This window comes from Bubalus kerabau, chromosome 15, assembly GCF_029407905.1.
Source record: "Bubalus kerabau isolate K-KA32 ecotype Philippines breed swamp buffalo chromosome 15, PCC_UOA_SB_1v2, whole genome shotgun sequence".
Classification (NCBI taxonomy): Eukaryota; Metazoa; Chordata; class Mammalia; order Artiodactyla; family Bovidae; genus Bubalus; species Bubalus kerabau.
In genome coordinates, this window is record NC_073638.1 from 84,761,671 (window position 1) to 84,780,710 (window position 19,040).

At 48.2% G+C, this 19,040-nt stretch overlaps 1 protein-coding gene and 1 long non-coding RNA gene across 3 annotated transcripts in view; one reads left to right on the forward strand and one right to left on the reverse strand.

Moving 5' to 3' along the window:
• Positions 1-12,024: 12,024 nt before the first annotated feature.
• On the forward strand, positions 12,025-18,147 carry MS4A1 (membrane spanning 4-domains A1). The gene is made up of 6 exons (XM_055547262.1): positions 12,025-12,183; positions 12,605-12,724; positions 13,887-13,943; positions 15,451-15,687; positions 16,678-16,779; positions 17,862-18,147. The coding sequence occupies exons 1-6, from the start codon at positions 12,025-12,027 to the stop codon at positions 18,075-18,077; spliced, it is 891 nt and encodes a 296-aa protein (XP_055403237.1). The 3' UTR covers positions 18,078-18,147.
• LOC129627736 (uncharacterized) overlaps positions 15,263-19,040 on the reverse strand; it is a 42,514-nt gene continuing 38,736 nt past the window's right edge. For both annotated transcript variants that reach the window (XR_008702673.1, XR_008702674.1), the window contains 2 exons: positions 18,151-18,316; positions 15,263-16,735 (listed from right to left, as the gene is read on the reverse strand). This is a non-coding gene — a long non-coding RNA (uncharacterized LOC129627736). The remainder of the gene's footprint in view (positions 16,736-18,150; positions 18,317-19,040) is intronic.

Sequence of the window (19,040 nt, forward strand, 5' to 3'; positions counted from 1 at the left end):
ATTATGCTGGTGAGGAAAAGCCAGCAGGAACACAGACTCTTAAGGCCAGTAATTCCTTGAAGCAAAGGGGAGTGACTCACAGAGTTGCTTGGTGGGGGGCTGGGGGGGTGGCGGGCAGGGGGGTGGTCTGGGAACTTTTGGCTGATAAAACACATCCTGCCTCTTTGCAAGACCCTCTCCTCCTCTCCCCAAATCACACAGTTGCCATGGTGTCACCTCCTTTGTTAGTGGTCCGTTCACTCAACTAAAGGATGGCAGTGCGGGGCTGGTTGAGAAACGAGCCAGAGCCAGGCTGAGCTGGGCCCGAGGTGCCTCCCGCTGACTTCGAGAGACTGAGCCTCGGGGCTCCTGCTCCACTCGTGTGGGAAGATGGGCTGGCTGCAAGGACGGCTAGGCCCACAGGCCACACTGACCGACGTTAGCCACTTGTAACCACTGGCAGGTGACTGCAGAAGGCACTGCAGCGTTCAGGCACCACGCCACGTGCTTCAGGGGCATTGCTTATTCAACCTCACACACACACAAATCTAAAAGGCAGGCCTTATTATTATACTCATTTTGCAGACCCAGTGAAGCTGAAGCATACAGAGGGTAAGTCAAGTACCCAAGGGCACAGAGTTTGCAATGGCAAAGTCATGTCGCAACAGATAACCCAGATCCAGAGCCCAGTCTTACTCTCTAGCCCAACACACTGACATCGTTTAGATCCTTGGTCTCAGGGCCTCTTGACACTCTGAAAAAATATTTAACTCATCATTATACATTAATACAGGTAATATTTTTACTAAAATAACTCTATTTTAAAAAATAAGAATTAGTGTGGAGAGTAACATTGATATACAGTTTTGTAAATCTTTTTTTTAGGGTTACGTGAGATTCTTTTATTTTTAGCTTTATTGAGTTATAGTTTATTCACCAAAAAACTGCACACATTTATGTGCACATATGCCCGGTACCATCACCAAGCCGCTCAGCCTACCCATCACTTCCAAAGTGGTCCTTCTGTCCTTTGTGGGTTTTGGTTTTAGTTTTAGATTTTAGTGACAATGCTTAATATTAGGTCTATCCTTTTAGCCTATTTTCCAGTGCACAATACCATATTATTAACTATAAATACTCTGCTGGACAGCAGATCTCTAAAACTTACTAGTCTTGTGTAACTTTATATCCATTGAAAAACAAAACCCCATTTAATTTGACTGCACATTCAAGGGGAACTTTCAGAAACCCCAATGCACCACATACCACCTCGTACCAATTAAATCAGAATGTGGTAAGAGTCGGACATCAATATTTTTTGAAGGTTCCCAGGTAGTTGCAATGCAGAGCAAAACTTGGAAACCACTGCTTCGCTCTTGATGGAGACAGATCCTCTTGGTTGCTCCTGTATTCAACCTGCTGCAGTGTCTCACGTCCTGCAGCCTGTGGAGAATGCTGTTGTACGTCCACAAAGAGGGGAAATAAGGCCTTAGTATTATGATGAAAATTGTTCTGAGGTCATAGGCCTCCTACGAGGGTCTCAAGAAACTCCCGGAGATTCGCAGGCCGCCCTTTGATGGCAGCTGCCTGGGAAGAGTTGGGGCTCACCTCTGTCATCCCTCGCTTGTCACTGACACCCTGAAAGAGGTGTAACTAGCCCGCATCGCAGACTGAGGCTCCAAGTGGCTAACTCTCAGACTACAGAAGGGAGCATGATTTAGTTCAGGATTTGAATCAAAATCCCTAACATTAAATCCTGTTACCCTCTGCTTCTTTAGGCATGGGGAAAACAGCATGCCTCAAGAACAAACAAGCAGGTTTTCATTTCTGCTCTAAGCTGGAAGGAAAAGGCATAATTGAGGGCAGAGGGTGGGGGAGTGGGGTTCCGATGAAAAGTAGATGGTAGCCAATGGGTAGGGTTCTGATGGGTAGGGTTTAAGGTATATTTGAGGAGGAAGGGCCTGTCATCTAATAATACGGGCTTTTAAGCCAGGCATTGGTTTTGACCTTTAAAGCAAAGTGACCTGAACACATCATTTAACCTTTTGAGCTTTAAATTCCTACACTGAAATGTAATGATACTCCCTACCTAATGTGTTTACTGCGAGCCTTAAATGAAATGTGAATGGATTCTATGACTGCTTGGAACGTAAAAATCACTCAGAAAATGGTGGGCTTTCTTTGAAATTTATAATTGCAGTTATCTTGCTTCCCAAACATCACTATCACTTACTCTGTGCCTTAGAGTCCATTTCCCCCGTTTCCTCTGAACTTTGGTTCCCACAGTTATAAAACGGAATCAATACCATAGGTGTTACATGGCCAGTGTTTGGCATATAAGCAGATATGCAACTAATGTTATTTTTTTTAATATAAAGTAGTCCCTCAAAGCAGAAGGAAGGGGCTTTCCTGGTAGCTCAGTGGTAAAGAATCCACCTGCCGATGCAAGAGCGAAAAAAAGCCAAAGTGTTAGTCACTTAGTCGTGTCTGACTCTTTGCGACCCTGTGGACTGTAGCCCACCAGGCTCCTCTGTCCGTGGGATTTCCCAGGCAAGCGTATTGGAGTGGGTTGCCCTTTCCTTCTCCGGGGGATGGATCTCGCTGACCCAGAGAGGGAATCCTGTCTCCTGCATATCCCGCACTGCAGGCGGATTCTTTCATCGCGGAGCCACCAGGGAAGGCCTGGAAGGCCTCAGGCCTCACAGTCCTCCACGACTCAGACCCTGGGGCGTTGCCGGCTGTCGAAGCGCCTCAGCAGATATGCGCAGACCCGCAGCCGGAACCTTAAACAGACGGGGGTCTCACGTGTCCACCTCTCCACTCTGCGACGTCAGTGAGAGGCGGCCGCGTGGCTTCTACCTGTGTGTGCTCCACCGCAGCAAGTTCCCTGTTCAAATGCCAGCCTGTCCCACTGAGGAGCTGCCCCAGCGGTGGGGAGATGGCACTTTTTCTACGTTGCCCCCAAATCAGCCTCTCCAGAACGACTTTTACTTGGTGTTTATCATCTGATTCCAGATCACCTTAAAGAAAAGAGGGAGAAATAGAAAAGAGAGAGAGAGCAAGAGAGAGGGTGTGAACTGACGTCAGGTTCAGCCGCAGAGCTGCCGTGTTTCGGCCCTTTAGACTTGGCAAACGACTGCCCAACTATAGCCCTGGGTCTCTGATGAGATAAATCAATAGATATGAAAATGTAAAAGTCAGGGAAAATCCAAACTATGAACAAAAAGGTTGTATACTGTAGGGCAAGGGGTACAGTATCTTTGGACAAAGCTCTCTTTGCTTCCTGTTCCATACTGATTTGATTTGATCCATCTTCCATCTCACTCTCCCGGCCATCATCTTCCTCCACCCCCTCTTATCTGGCTCTAGGCTCCGGAGTCACACAGCTCCAGCCCCTGCTGCAGAGAGGACACAGGGGACTAGACAGGCGGAGGGAAATGGCGAGCATGGAGGTAAAGGTGCTATTTCAGTGACACCCCAAATGTGGAGCTCTCACCTAAGGCTTCCGGGGACTCGATCTATAGCACCAAACAACATTTTTAGGCCATCTCTACTAAAAAATCAACATGAGACACGCATGGTCCCACTAGAACTCTACGTATGGGCCAATGAGGGTGCAGAGGGCACACACCACTTCCACTGTAAGGGCTAGGTGACCCCGCATCGCTCTGCGCAGATGCCTCCTTCCACAGCAAATGGAAAAAGGGAAGAGTCCTAACAGCCCTTCTTGGGAGAATTTCTAGAGCCCTTCTTGCCCTTGGGGACCATCCACACCTGCTTGCAGGGCGGGGGTACACAGTCCTAATTAAGGCAGCGTGAAGTACGCCTGGCAGTCCCTGGGGTCTTTTTCAAGAAGTGAAACCTCCTGGTATGGCGGAACTTCTTTGTATATCCTCTGGCTCTCATAACTGTGTATTAAACCCAAGCCATCAGCGCAGAGCCCAAGGCAGCAGAAGCCCCTGACTTCCTGTCACCTGGTATCCCTCGGCGCTCCCAGGCCTGGCCCTGCTCACTCTGGCCCCCGTGTCCTGGGGAAACGAGCTGGTGAGGTGAACTCGGCGGCCAGAACCCACACATCAGCCCTTGAGCCTTGAGACCTCGGAGACTCAGGTAAGGAATTCATTTGCTCTGTTTAAGTGACTGTGAGGCAGTGGTGGATACGACACAGGATGGTTCACGAGACAACAGTCTCAGCTTTGATTCTAGGGCTTCCCTGGTCAGGTTTTCTGGCAGTGTCTTTATCTGAGGAGGGGCGAAACCAAGACATGCAGTCCACCTACCATTGTAACTGCTCGCTCTCTCAAGAATGGCCTGGGCCGGTCAACTCTGGGTCATTCTACAAAAGCAGAGACTGCAATATGTACATTAAAGCATGGTTACTACCTGCTGGGCTCCAACCTGAGCTCCACCACCACCAAGTTACTGAACCTCAATATTCCTCCGTTTCCTTATCTGTAAAATGGGGGCAGTAGTAATACCCCCTGCATTATGAAGAATAACGAGCTAAAATCCTGACGCTCTTAGAATGGCCCTGTACCAAGTGAGAAAATAATCAGGCAAGGCTATTATGAAAATAACACGCCTCTCGCTTTAAATGCTTTTGTCTCCAGAGATATCGCACTAAATGTGAATAGCCTTAGGTGTTGGTAAGCCTCTCGGGCTAAAAGTTTCTGGAGGGGCTTGGTGGACAGCAAACTGAGCACAAAACCCTGCCTCAAATCCATTACAGCAGCTGCTGGTGGGGTGGGTGGCGGTGCGAGAAGGGTGTAGTGAAGGCTGATAGAGATGAGCTAACCCTGTCATGGTTCTTTCCTGAAACCAGCAACACTCCCATAAAATGGTCTCAGCTCACTGATCAACAGGTGAGGGGAAATGGTCGCCTTTTGGTCCGACACCTGAGTGTGCGTAAAGCTGCCCAGGAAAGTGATTCAGTTTCCTATTTATTAGCTCATAGTGTGTAGAAAAGGGAGAAGGCAATGGCACTCCACTCCAGTACTCTTGCCTGGGGAATCCCAGGGACGGAGGAGCCTGGTGGGCTGCCGTCTATGGGGTCGCACAGAGTCGGACATGACTGAGTGACTGAACTGAACTGAACTGAAGGAATGCAAAGAGCTGGGGGTTTGAAGAATTTCTGCCCAGGAAGAGCCTTCCATGTGTGTGTGCTCAGTCTGTCTGAGTCTTTTGCGGCCCCCTGGGCTGTAGCCCGCCAGGCTCCTCTGTCCATGGGATTCTCCAGGCAAGAACACTGGAGTGAGTTGCCACGCCCTCCTCCAGGGGATGTCCCCGACCCAGGGATTGGACGCACGTCTCTTGCGTCTCCTGCATTGGCAGACGGGTTCTTTACCAGTAGTGCTGCCTGGGAGGCAGGAGATGTGTCCAGACCAGTGGCTTTGTGGGCAGTGGACGGATGCGAGTTTAAGAAACCATGTTGAGACCACCAGTGTTTCTGGAAACCAAGAGATGGGTAATGCTTCTTAAGCCTAAACTCTTAGAATAAAGCAAAGTCTGAAACTGTAAAAAAAAAAAAAAAAAAAGTCATGTAGAGTCTGTGAGCAGCCAGGGGGAGGGTTTCTCCAGCAGGCGATGATGGATCAGAGATGAGTTAGAGTGCAGGAAAAGGTATAACTTCAGCAGGGATTTAGACAGCCTGCTCTAGTAGCCACACAGAGGATGGATTAGGGAAAAGAGATGAAAGTCAGAAAAGTAAGATTTTTGTGCTAGACCAGGAAAGGAAACGAGAATCTCACTCATGGGGTGACCCTGGCAGTAAAAAGAAAAAAGAAAAAGGTCCACCTGCAAACCAAGATCCCTTGCAGAGGTAGAAACAGCAGGACTTGGCCACTGGCTCCACGTGGAGATGAAAGAGCTGGAGAGGAATATGGCTCCAGCTTTCCAAGCCAGGGAGGCAGGGATACCGACGTGAAGCTGTCTGAGGGCTGGTGCCTAGCTCAACAGCACAGTCTGTATCTCTTGGAGCTGTCTCCCCCCAGCTCGTGGCGTGCAGGACCACAGTGACACGCAGGATCTCGGTTCCCAGACCAGGGATGGAACCCGTGCTCCTTGCGGTGGAAGCGCAGGGTCTTAAACCACTGGGCCTCTAGGGAAATCCCTGCAGCACAGTCCTTGAAAAGAGCGGTTTCAGCCGAGTGGCTCCGGCAGGAACTAGCCGCGGAGTGTCGAGCAGTAAGTGGGTGGTGAGGCGGTGGAGGGAGACAGGAAGCGCTTGAGACGCTGGGGGCACAGGCCTGGGGTAGGGCTGGGAAGTCGCCGGGGCAGGCCCGGGGTAGAGGAAGGGGCTTTGGGGTTGGGGGACCCTGCAGTACCTGCTAATCCTAACAAAGGTTCTTCGTTCTGTTCTGAATGTTGTGGACACCGCGGGGGAAGGAGAGGGCGGGACGCATAGAGGCGGTAGCAGTGGCATGTACACACGAGCGTGTGCAAGCGGAGCAGACAGCTAGTGCAACGCTGCTGCATGGCACAGGGAAGGGAGGCTCCGAGGGAGGGCATGTGCATCCATACACGGCTGATTCCTGCTGCTGTATGGCAGAAACCAGCACAACACTGTAAAACAGTTATACTCCAATTTAAAAAAATTAAAGATTAAAAAAAACACGCAGGTTCCAGTGACGGTTATCCTCTGAGCGCCTTAAGTTGAAATTATCCCACGTTCTCAAAACAAAACGCTGACTGGAGAGGTCAGATCACCGAGGCAGCAAGCAACAGAGCTGGGGCCTAGAAACAGCAGCGCTCTTTCCGCCTTGTACTCCATGAACAGAACAAGAGCCAGAGACGCGAGGGCAGATCTCTGAAGAAGTAAGACCGCAGTGAAAGGAGCCGGGCGAGGCGCGCCGGCAGCGCGGAGGAAGTGAGGCCACGCCTCCTCAGAGCCAGGCACTCGGGGGCCACGAGGGGAAAAGGAGAACTATTTTGAGTGGCAAAGGAGGAAGCTGAGGTAACAAGGGCTGTGCAGCTTTGAGCTTCTGAGTAAAGGATGGGCTTATTGGACCTCAAAGTCATTATTCAAACCAAAACCCATAAAGGCTGTGGATGGTCTTCAGTATAGACGGACAGGGGAACCGTGTGGGCGCTGTTCACAAACCCCAAACGATTTGCAGAAGTTGCTCTAATAACACAGGGCAGGGTCTGATCAACGCAGTCCTGCTTTTAGTATAGTTAAGTGAGAATAAAACCCTCTTATGACCACATTTGACCAGTGTGATCAGTAATCGCTACCAAGTGTACCCACTGGTCTCTGAGCCTAACCGTGTGCTGGAAAACACACGGGTGGGGACAAAAAGTCACGGTGAACAATTAAAGAAAAAAGTACACAGGGTAAGGCTGCAGGAATCTACAGTATTCTGATGAGTGCGTGGTCCAGTTTCATATATCCGCATAGAATAAAATGAATAAAATCTTTTCAGTCGTCAGTCCGCAATAACCTGCTATAAATATATATATATATGGGCTTCTCTGGTATATATATAGTTATTTCCATGAAAAAATGAAGTAGCATAGAGAAACAAGTATGTCTGTGTTTATAAATTACCATTTACAGTAATATATGTGTTGGAGGTTTTGTAGAAATACACTTGCTGGAGTGAGACATCATTTTAAGAGAAATAAAATATTCCCCTCCAAAGTCATTACTGCCATTAGCCTTTGCTGACACAGCCCTAGCAGGACGTGTTCACATAAAAGGTTATGTCACCAGTAACATAGGCATAAGCTTAAGCAGCTGAGAAATAAGGAGACTTTAAAACAACAGTAGCCCAGTCATTGCCTTCTGTCCAGATAACTGATGACCTTGGCTCTGGAGAGAAGCAAGGTGACCCCGGCTCATTCCATACTTGTTATTCTTGTTTAGTTGCTAAGTCATGTCCGACTCTTTGTGACCCCATGGACCCCCCAGGCTCCTCTGTCCATGCGATTCCCCAGGCAAGAACCCTGGAGTGGGTTGCCATTTCCTACTCCAGGGGATCGTCCCGACCCAGGGATCCAACTCACACTTCCTGTATTGGAAGGCAGGTTCTTTACCACTGGGCCACCAGGGAAGCCCTTCCATGCTTAACCGTGGGAAAATTAACTAAGTTCTCAGAACTCCCATTTCCATGCCCACAGAAAGACAAAATGCCCAGTTAGTAGGAAAGGTGTGGGAGAGCTGGAACCAGGTACCCAATATCCCTGGCACGGAGCAGGTGCTCCGTGAACAACTCTATGTGGTCCAGCCTGCAGTGCAGAGAAAAGCACCAGCCTCAGAGCCCTGGGTTTGGCTCTGTCACTAAGTGCAAGGTCTTTTTTTAAAAAACATGTCCATCATTTATGACTCATGGGAATAAAGTCCTAAAAATATAATTATGGGAGTACATCAACATTTTTTTTGGCTGCACTGCACACAGCTTGGGGGATCTTAGTTCCCCAGGAGATCGAACCTGCAGCCCCTGAATTGGAAGCACAAAGTCTTAACCGCTGGACCACCAGGGGAATCCCAAGGGCAAGGTCTCCAACAAGGCATGTCCCATCCCTGCGCCACAGTTTCCTCATTTGTCAAACGAACAGAGTGGTTTCTGAGGTTCAGACTGGCGCTGAAAACTCCGCCTGCTCACCAGAAATGACTTTGTAAACTCCCTTAGCGGTCTATGTTAATATAGTGCCTTTTGTTGGCGGTCTTGTGGGGAGGTTTGTGGTGCAAAGCAGGTCCCTGAGACCACCTGGCATCTGGCAGTCTAGAGACGGGGCAAACATCAGGTGTGACAAACCCACAGCCTCTCCTCGTTCCTTCAACCACGGCTCAGACAGATATTCTGCTTTCAGCTGATTTATAACCTCCCAAATCATACATTTATATGAATAGAAGGAAAAGCTTCACAAAGGAAAGGCTAAAGTCCTGTTCCCCACGGGAGACAAAGCAGCCTGGTATCATAGATACTGTGTTGTGTAGGTCTTAGCCCTCATTTTCTAAAATTTTTATTGGCGTGTAGTTGCTTTAAAGTGTTGTTGTTAGTTTGTGCCGTCCATCCAAGTCGGTCAGCTATTACATAAACACACGTCCCCCTCGTTTTCGGATTTCCTTCCCGTTTACATTGGGGAACACTGAGCGGGGCTCCCTGCACCACAGCAGGCTGTCATTAGTCAGCTCCTGCATGCCTGGGCGTGTGCAGACGTCAGCCCCAATCTCCCAGCTCATCCCTGCGCCCTTCCCCACCTTGGTGATTCGTATGTTTGTTTTCTGTAATGATGCCTCTATTTCTGCCAAGCCCTCATTTTCAATCCCTGGTGGCTGTGACTTTGAACAAGTTACTCACGCCTCTGTGTCCTTACTGCCGTTTCTGCACAAGTGAGGCAATGCTTCCTCCCGTCTCCCCCGTGAGGCTCAGATGAGGTGCCAGGCCCAGAATGTTTGTTACTGGGAAGTGGGCACAGGACGGGGCCTGGGAGGCTCCCAACACCTGTCCTCAGCACCCCGGAAGGCACCCAGAGGTAAGCACGCGGGATGCACAGCCTCGGCCTCCAAGGCCACTCATGTGACTCAGTCAATGAGGACAACACGAACTCTTTGTCCCTAAAGGAAGACTTCCAGGGCCCAGGAAAGGCTCCGCGGAATTCATGCCAGTAACTGACCCACAGAAATGAATTACGAAGGGGGTCACACGATGAAGAAGGTAGAACAGTCTTAAAGTGTCAGAACCGGAAAGGGACATTTCTGTTCAGAACCCAGAGATCAGACCACATTTACTTTCTCCTGTGTACGGGGCATTTTCACTTACGTTAACATACTTATTTATCACAACCTGTCTGTGAAAGGTGTATCGGTCTCATTTTTCAGATGGGAAAAAAAATAGAAACAAATGCTCCTAAAGGAAATCATGGTAAGAACAGGAGCAAGAACAAAAGAAGTGAACGCTTCAGACATGGGTGCTTCACCTGCATCCACTTCTTCACTTACCTTCACAAGGAAACTTCTAAACCCAGGCACGCTTTCATTACTTTAAAACCTACTCACTTACTTGGCCGGCTGTCCCTGGGTCTCGGGGCGGCACGAGGCCCCTCCCTCTTCACCGCAGCGTGCGGGGTCTCTGGTGGCATCGTGCAAACTCTTAGTTGCGGCAGATGGCTCATCCCGGATGGGACCCGGGCCCCCTACAGTGGGAGAGTGGAGTCTTAGCCACTGGACCTCTGGGGAAGTCCCAGGCGTGCTGTGAAGAGTAAAGAAGAAACGCAAGGGATGTATGTTGTAGTAGGGAAAGACAAACGATAAAGCAGCAGGCAAACACAGCAACTACTCACAGTAAGTGACCACGAAGCAGAGAAAGGGAGGAGCTGCAGGACAGTCATCAGGAGGCCGCACTGTGGACTGAGGGCTCAGGGAAGGCTTCTTCGAGATGCTGAGGTCTGAGCTGCCCCCGGCTGAGGCACACATGCCATAGGGCCATTTAAGTCTTAAAGCAACCGTACGAGACAAGAATTATCACTGCCCCCGTTTTATAGCTGAAGAACTTGAGGCCCAGAGTTTGAAGAACTTGCCCAAAGTTTCACAGCAAACAGGGAAATCATGATCTGAACCTAGGAACCTTCGAGAACCTCCCTGAGGTGATGTACTCAAGATTGCAGAGTCAGTGGGAGCAGGGCAGGCTGTCCTGGCCCTCCTGACTGCAGGCCCAGTCTTCAGCATCTTCCACCACGGTGACTCTGGCCCATCTCCACGGACAGAAGCAGATAAGCAAAGGGACAAGGACAAGCCCGTGAAAAATACATTTTCTTATATTAAAGCACAAGAAAAGCACCCACGGGTGACAGACACACAGAACACACGAGTTAATGAGCGTGACGTTCTCCACAAAGAAAAACCATGACCCTCGTGTGGGTGTCGAGAGTACTGGCAGGGATCCCTGAGCCAGATACCTGTACATCTAAAAAATAGGCACAACCTAAAAGTTGAGAATGTTCTTTTATTTGGCAGAAATTTTTAGGACTTAAGCCCAGGAAGCAGCATCTCAAGGAATCCTGAGAGAACTGCCCTGAAGAGCTGAGGGAAGGCGTCAGGTCATTCAGAAGTTTTGAAACAAAAGGCAGGTAGCCTGAACATCAAGATGTTATTGTTAATTAAAGGAAATCAGACCTTCCAAATTAGGGAATTCAGTGCTTTTCCATGTATGGGAAGATGTAAGAGTCTGGCCTCACGGAAATCATTCCTTTCATATTGTTGTTCAGGCGTTCAGTCGTGTCTGATCCCATGGACTGCAGCACACCAGGCCTCCCTGTCCTTCACCATATCCTGGAGCTTGCTCAAACTCATGTCCGTCGAGTCAGTGATGCCATCCAACCATCTCATCCTCTGCCGTCCCCTTCTCCTCCTGCCTTCAATCTTTCCCAGCGTCAGGGTCTTTCCAATGAGTCAGTTCTTCAAATCAGGTGGCCAAAGTATTGGAGTTTCAGCTTCAGCATCAGTCCTTCCAATGAATATTCAGGACTGATTTCCTTTAGGATGGACTGGTTGAATCTCCTTGCTGTCCAAGGGACTCATAAGCATCTTCCCTGACACCACAGTTCAAAAGCATCGGTTCTTCGGCACTCAGCTTTCTTTATGGACCAACTCTGACATCCATACATGACCACTGGAAAAACCATAGCCTTGACTAGATGGACTTTTGTTGGCAAAGTAATGTCTCTGCTTTTTAATATGCTGTCTAGGTTGGCTATAACTTTTCTTCCAAGGAGCAAGCGTCTTTTAATGGGTGCCCTTGGGGCTCAGAAATTCACACTGCAGGGCCAGAATCACTGATGACTTTGACATCCTCGATTACTGATCAGGCAGGAAATACTCCACTTGTCATACCTTGTCTGAGATGCTCCCCCACACCCTGTCTCAGAACGTGGAAGGAGGCCTTGCCTCAGATCCAAAGCCAGTAGGAGGAGGCCCTGACTGCCTTCAGTGACACCATGCAGAGAACACAGAGCAAACCATTCAGATTCACGACAAGGTACAAGTTGGCTAACAATCCCGTTTCCTCTCATTTTATTATTTATCTTCAGGAGTCTGAGGGTGAAATGACGACACCCAGGAATTCAATGGTTGGAGCTTTCCCAGCAGAGCCTCTGAAAGGTCCCATTGCCATGCATGCTGCTCAGAAAGGGGTTCCCAGGAGGGTGCCTGTGGTGGTGGGCCCCACACAGAGCTTCTTCATGAGGGAAGCGAAGGCTCTGGGGGTAAGTCAGTCACCCTGCATTCCACATCCTAGGGACTCTCTGGCCTCTAGAAGCAGCTGCTACAGGCCAGGTACAGGATTCAACCTGACTTGAAGGTATCTGATCCAACATGAGGTGTTCTTTATGTCTGACACGGGCTGTGGGGGTTAGGGCGGGGGGCGGTGGTCAAACCAGGGATGCAGAGATTACTGCAGTTTATACTCCCATGCCCTGATCCTGAGACTTGCACAGTTAGGGGCCTCCATCCCAATTCATCACCAGTATCCCAGTATACCTGCCATGGAAATGCCCGGGTAGTGGGGGAAATGAATCTGAAGATGACAAAGGTCTTGGGCCCTTGAACGCTTGCTCTGGACATCTCACACCGCCCTTCCGCCCTCCTGCGGAAGTTCCGCCGTCAGCGCCCCTCTCCTCCCCACAGGCTGTCCAGATCATGAACGGGCTATTCCACATTGCCCTGGGCAGCCTCATGCTGATCCACATGGACGTCTACATGCCCATCTGTGTAACCTTGTGGTATCCTCTCTGGGGAGGCATCATGGTGAGTAAAACCTAGTAACCTTATTGGGGAGGGATGCAGACAAAAATGTTCAAAGCAGCTCCACAGGAATATACCAGATCACCTATGTGTTGAGGAAAGCATAGGAGTGGGGAACAGGTTGTCTGGTTGAAGTGCTTTAGAGGAAAAAGAGGCTGAGTTGAGCCCGAGTCTCGTGGTTGAGTCAGTGGTCATGCTTCTTGGGAATTCAGAGAAAGCGGCCCCACGTGGATGTCCACAGAGAGGGAAGACGCTGCAAGCACGACCTCTCCGAACTCAACGGCTGGGGTGGAGCTGGGTGGGTCCTAGACTGTACGGGTTGGTGTTTCAGAAAGCAAGAGTGGGCGGGGGCATTGCAGCTCCTCCCACCTGGCCCTTCTTCCGGACCATTCTCTTTAGTTCCTGTCTCGTGTGGTCAAACAGTCTCATGCCAAGTAAACCCCCCTCGCCTGTCAGCGGAGCAGTACGCCTCATGGCTGCTCCACGTGCAGCTTTCCAAGTCTGCAACCCTGTGTGCATGAGGTGTGAGGCAGTGATGTCTTTATCCCCATTACACTTTCAGAGATGAGCTCTGAAGACAGGTTCAGGACTGAAATTTTCAGGGCAAGGAGAGATCGACTAGAGCCAGAGTTTCCTCCATTTTACAGCTTGAAGAGTAGAACAGGAACACGAGAAACAGTGATCACTTCCGGTAGCAGCCCAAATTTTAATGACGTGCCTGCTACATGAGGCCAAGTGCCTCTTGTATGTCAGTTCACTCATCATTGCCATCAGTCATTGAAAACACCGTGAACTCCAAAGAACAGGTCCCCAAATTGTTTTTAAAAATGGAAAGCTAAAAATAAAACTTTTAAATTCTCAGTGTGAGTACTAATTGACATGGAAATGGGAGTTCTGCCTCTGGTTTTACTAAGTGCGTAGTCACAGATCCCCAGCTGGTTGAATGAAAGGCATGGATTTAATGTGGTTGAGCCTGAATAGTGGAGAAATATGTGCTGAAAAATGAATGAGTCCATTAAAAAGGGCAGGGAAAGTGGTTGAAAGGGTGGACAGCTTTTTCACAATCGCTTCTCCACATTAAAAGGTGATCTTCCTCTCTGCCCCTCTCCCCGCTGCTTCTCCCATCTCTCCCCACCCCTCTCCACCCACCTCCTCTTTTTTACAGTTCATCATTTCTGGATCACTGCTGGCAGCAGCGGAGAAGAACTCCACACAGAGCATGGCAAGTAACACATGCCCTCCTTTCTCGCACAGCAGAGCAGCGTCTGCTTTCTCAGCTGGAAACAAGGACCCTGGAAGACCCTGGAGTCAGAGTAGCACTGTTACCCCTCAACCCCCAGAAGTGAAAGATCCTCTATGATGCTACTGTGATCGGTTCATAACAAACGTGAAAACGGGATGTCCATGGAAACAGAGGCAGATCAATGAAGAGCAGGCTTATGGTCTCAGGAGTGAGAGATGCTGCAAGAGACTGAGATCTCTTTGAAAGTCATGTCTGTTCTCTCAGATCAGCATTGAGGAAAATGGTCTAATCAAGACCGTGGTTGACTCAAGTCTTAGTTAACCTTGAGCTGTAGCCTTGGGCAAGCCAGCTTCCCTCTATGTACCTCTAAATTTTCACCTATGAGATGGAGATAACAGTCCTTGCTACCATATGAAATTGTCCTGAGGATAAAACAGAGTAACGTATATGCAGGATAAAGTATATGAAGGTGCTTCAGGGGCTATAAGGAGCTAGAGGGGTCTTGCTCATGGAACTCCACAGGACACATTCACACCCAGGTAGACCCCCCGACTCTCTACAGGTCCAGGGTTTACCAGCAGGCTTCCTTCTTCAACTTTTCTACACTTACTAAGGTCTTACTAATTTAAGTCGCTTCCGAAGTCCATGAGAGATTGAGATGGCTCCCCTCTAGAGGTGGTCTGACAGACTCACTTTGTGGGGAAAACAACTGTTTATGAAGATGAAGCTGTATTTAAAGTACAGCCCGTCGTACTGACTTGATCTGTAGGTCACACGACCAGGGATGAAATGTCTGTGTTGTAAGATAATCATCAGTAACCACACATCACTGTGGTGCTTATTGCGTGAATCGTCCTGGTTTTGACCCTTCGTCATCCCTGCAAGGTGGTGAGCCACACGGACACCCTGGTGCTACCCAGGACGCCAGCCCTAAGTGTGTTTGTTTTGGGAGGTGGCTGGCTGACTGCAGCCTGTGTCCACAGGGAAGGAGGACGTGCGTTACTACTTGTGTGTCTCCCCTCGATGGCGCAGACCTGGAGGGGCCAACCTGCTCTCTCCCTGCCTGTACCCACAAGGCGTCCTGCTTCACTGTGACACACCCTGAATACTACTTACTTCATCTGCTCAACAGCTGTGCACTGAACGTCTACTAGGATTCCAGGGGGCGGGAGGGAGGGGGGAAGGGGTGGGCCCTGGCAGCTAAAGGAAGTACAAGGATCGCTTCTAGAACATTTTCTTGATGAACTGATTGGATGGGTGGCATAAACAAGGTGGGGAGGACCGAGAGAGCGACAAGGTGCAGACAGGAAGGTGTTTATTTTACAGTGACAAAGATGCTAAAACAGCCAAGAGAAACAGGACTTAGCAGGATTTAGATGTAGTACCTTTATGAGTCAGGAAAATAAGATCTGGAACTCTGTCCTAGCTTATATTGTCCAATTGGAAATTAGACTTAATCAATAAGTATCTGTGTCTCTTATTTCAGCTCACAGGAAGACTAATAATGAACTCTTTGAGCCTCTTTGCTGCTATTTCTGGAATAATTTTTTTGATCATGGACATATTTAATATGACAATTTCCCACTTTTTTAAAATGGAGAATCTGAACCTTATTAAGACTCAGGTGCCGTATATTAACATAAACAACTGTGAACGAGCTAACCCTGATGAGAATAACTCTCAGTCCATGGAATTTTGTGCCAGGATACGGTTTGTGTTCTTGGTGAGTACGAAATGGGATTTACTTTCAGTAAGGAAGCACGGCATTTTTCTTACGATCATCAACTCTGGGTCCAGACTGTCTGTGTCTGCTGCTTAGGGCCTGCGTGGTTTTGAGCAGAATTCTGGCCACACCGCACTCTGTCTCATTTTCTTCCTCTGTAAAATGGGAGACGGTGACAGTATTCGTAGAACTGTTCTGAGGGATGAGTTAACACGTGAAAAGCACTTCGAACAGTGTCTGGTACACAGCAAGTGCTATTTAAGCCTTTGCTTTAACATTTATTAGTACTATTAATGGAACTAATCTTTATTATTAAGATGAACATTGAAGAACCTAAGTTGTAATAAATGCCATTTGCCTCAAGGGCTTCCCACATGGCTCAATAGTAAAGAATCCACCTGCCAATGCAGGAGAGGTGGGTTTGATCCCTGGGTCTGGAAGATCCCCTGCAGAAGGAAATGGCAACCCACTCCAATATTCTTGCCTGGAAAATCCCATGGACAGAGGAGCCTGGCGGGTTACTATCCATGAGGTCATAAAAGAGTCAGACACGACTTTAGCAACTAAAACTTCACTTCACTTGAAGGGAAAAAAAATACATCTCCCAGGTGTGGAGAAATTTCCTTGGTGTGATACTATACCACCTAAAGCTGGATACAGTTTCATGTGGAACTCACATTAAACTATTCTTACCTCCACGGAATTGATTCTTCAACTAATTATACTGCCTTACTTTCGGTCAACAACACACACTCTCTGTTATGTGCCAGGAGTTGCACTAAGGGTTAGGGTTATGCAGATGCCAGCATTTCTCACAGTCAGTCACATTTCCCTACAATGCAGATGCCAGCACTTCTCACAGGTAGTCACATTTCCCTCCAGAACTGACCTTCTAATCATTTACTTTTAGTCCACAGCCATTTGCTGTGCATTAACCATATTCTCGTATCTTCATTAGTACATTTTTACCCTCATTTTTCTGTTCTTCAGAGCAATTTCGCAGTGATGATGATCTTTGCCTTCCTCCAGAAACTTGTGACAGCTGGCACTGTTGAGAATGAATGGAAAAAAATATGCTCCAGACCCAAAGCTGTAAGTAGAAGCTGTGCTATTCACAACCTCCCTTAGGAAAGTCTCACCTGCAAAAAATCATTTATGGAGAGCGTAATCTGATGAGTCTGGAGCATCATGAAAAATGATTCTTGCATATTTCTGGGAAGCAGAAAATACCAGTAATGTTCAGGGTATTTGAGAAATGGCTGACTGGGGCTGACTGCAGCCTGCGTCCACAGGGAAGGAGGAGGTGCATTACTACCTGTGTGTCTCCACTCGATGGTGCAGACTTACAGGGGCCAACCTGCTCTCCCCCTGCCTGTACCCACAAAGTGTCCTGCTTCACTGTGACACGCCCTGAATACTACTTACTTCATTTGCTCAACAGCTGTGCACTGAACATCTACTAGGATTCCCAGGGTGGGGAGGGGGGCGGGGGCATGGCAGTTAAAAGAAGTACAAGGGTCCTGTGCTCCGTACATCCTCTTACTAACCTTGGACTCTGCTGGACTTCAGTCGTGCCTCCTGATTTCAGGTTTCCATACCTAGATGGCTGAAGGCTGATTACAGCCACTAGTTCTTCCAAACCCAATTTCGCAGTACTCCCTTCTCCCCTCTTCTTTCTACCTAATCTCTCTTCCAAAACAGCAGGTTCAAAGAGGCCCTACGGTTGAGAGATATGAATATCCCAGTGATAGATCAACTGTCGACTGCTTCAGAACCATAGGATGTCAGCTTTGCAACAGAATTTAGAAATCACCGTTAATGCCTTCATTTTGCAAGTGAGGAAAACAGGATTAGAGACAGCAAGTTAATACTTTCCTGAGGTTATCTCCAATAAAGCCCAATCAAAACTGAAATATAAATTCCTCTGTTATCGCAGTGTTCTTTCCCAAACACTGTGAGTTCATTCCAGGTAAGGTGGCAAGTATTTGCTGGCCTTGAGGATAAGCCTTGATTAGTGGTTTGGTGAGGATCTGAACACCTGGGAAACCAATCCTGGTATGCAGAAGCATTTAGAAAACAGCATAAAAACCAGGAGATATCAATATTTGTGCAGATTGTTGAGAAATGTGCCAATGATCAAAGTCGAGAAAAGTTTGCTCAATTTTGTGTTCCAGAACGTTGTTCTCCTGTCAGCTGAAGAAAAGAAGGAGCAGGCGATCGAAATAAAAGAAGAAGTGGCTGAGCAGATTGAAATATCTTCCCTACCAAAGAATGAAGAAGACATTGAGATTATTCCAGTCCAAGAAGAAGAAGAAGAAGCAGAAATGAACTTTCCAGAGCCCCCCCAAGATCAGGAAGACTCGCCAATAGAGAACGACAGTGTCCCTTAAGCTGCTTTTTTGTTTTGCTGTTTTCTTTTTTCTTTCAGCGTTAGTGTTCACAGCTTCCCAGAGACTTACTCACCCGCGTTTCTGAAGGCACTCTGCACGTGGCCTCCACATCTTCCTCTGGTCTTCACTTGGAGGGACCACAGACAGCTCCCTTCTCCTCATCCTCATTCAGAGTATGAACACAGGCCCCTGCAGCAGACTGTAGCATCGTGCTTCTTGCTTAGGACAGCCTTCTTACACTGAAAAGAGAGAAGTCTGAATAAGGGCTGCAGAATGTGATTTGTCACTGGCCTGACTCTTGGACAAGGTGTAGCAGAGTAGTCACAGAAGCAGTAGCAGCAGCAGAAGTTTGTTTTTTCATTTTTCTCTCTGCAATAGGCAGACTCTGTATCAGATGAAAAATGTAAGTGACTGCTCCATGCCATCCTTAAGCTATCTTTGATTTCTTCCACATCTACATTTGTGTGTGTGTGTGTGTGTGTGATCTCTTTTGTACCACTGTTTTCAGGAAAGTAAAAAATAATAATAATGAGGCACAGTAAAGAACCTATCCCATCTGTCTTTCTATGGGGCTGACACTGTTGCCTCTGCGTCTCACTGGAGGAGCTCTAAGGGGCCAGTCCTCAGCCCTGTCTCTGTACAAACAGCACCGCTTATGCCTGGATCTGTCTCCTTCCGTCTTAACTTTTCCTAGCTCCTCCTCTAGGCTCTTGGCTGCACTGTCTACATACTTTTCCCCTTTAGGCAAGAGAAGAAAGGATGATGGAAACAAATGCCGTAATGAATGCCCAAGTCGCAAAGGATGATCAGTGCTTGCATTTTTCAGTGTTTTCCAGTTCACAAAACATTTTATCAAATAATTGTCATTGATCTTCCATGATCAAGGAAAAAAATTCCTATCTCTGTTTTACAATGTTCACACAGTAAGCAAATAAATCAATGTAACTTGTCAATAGTCACCGC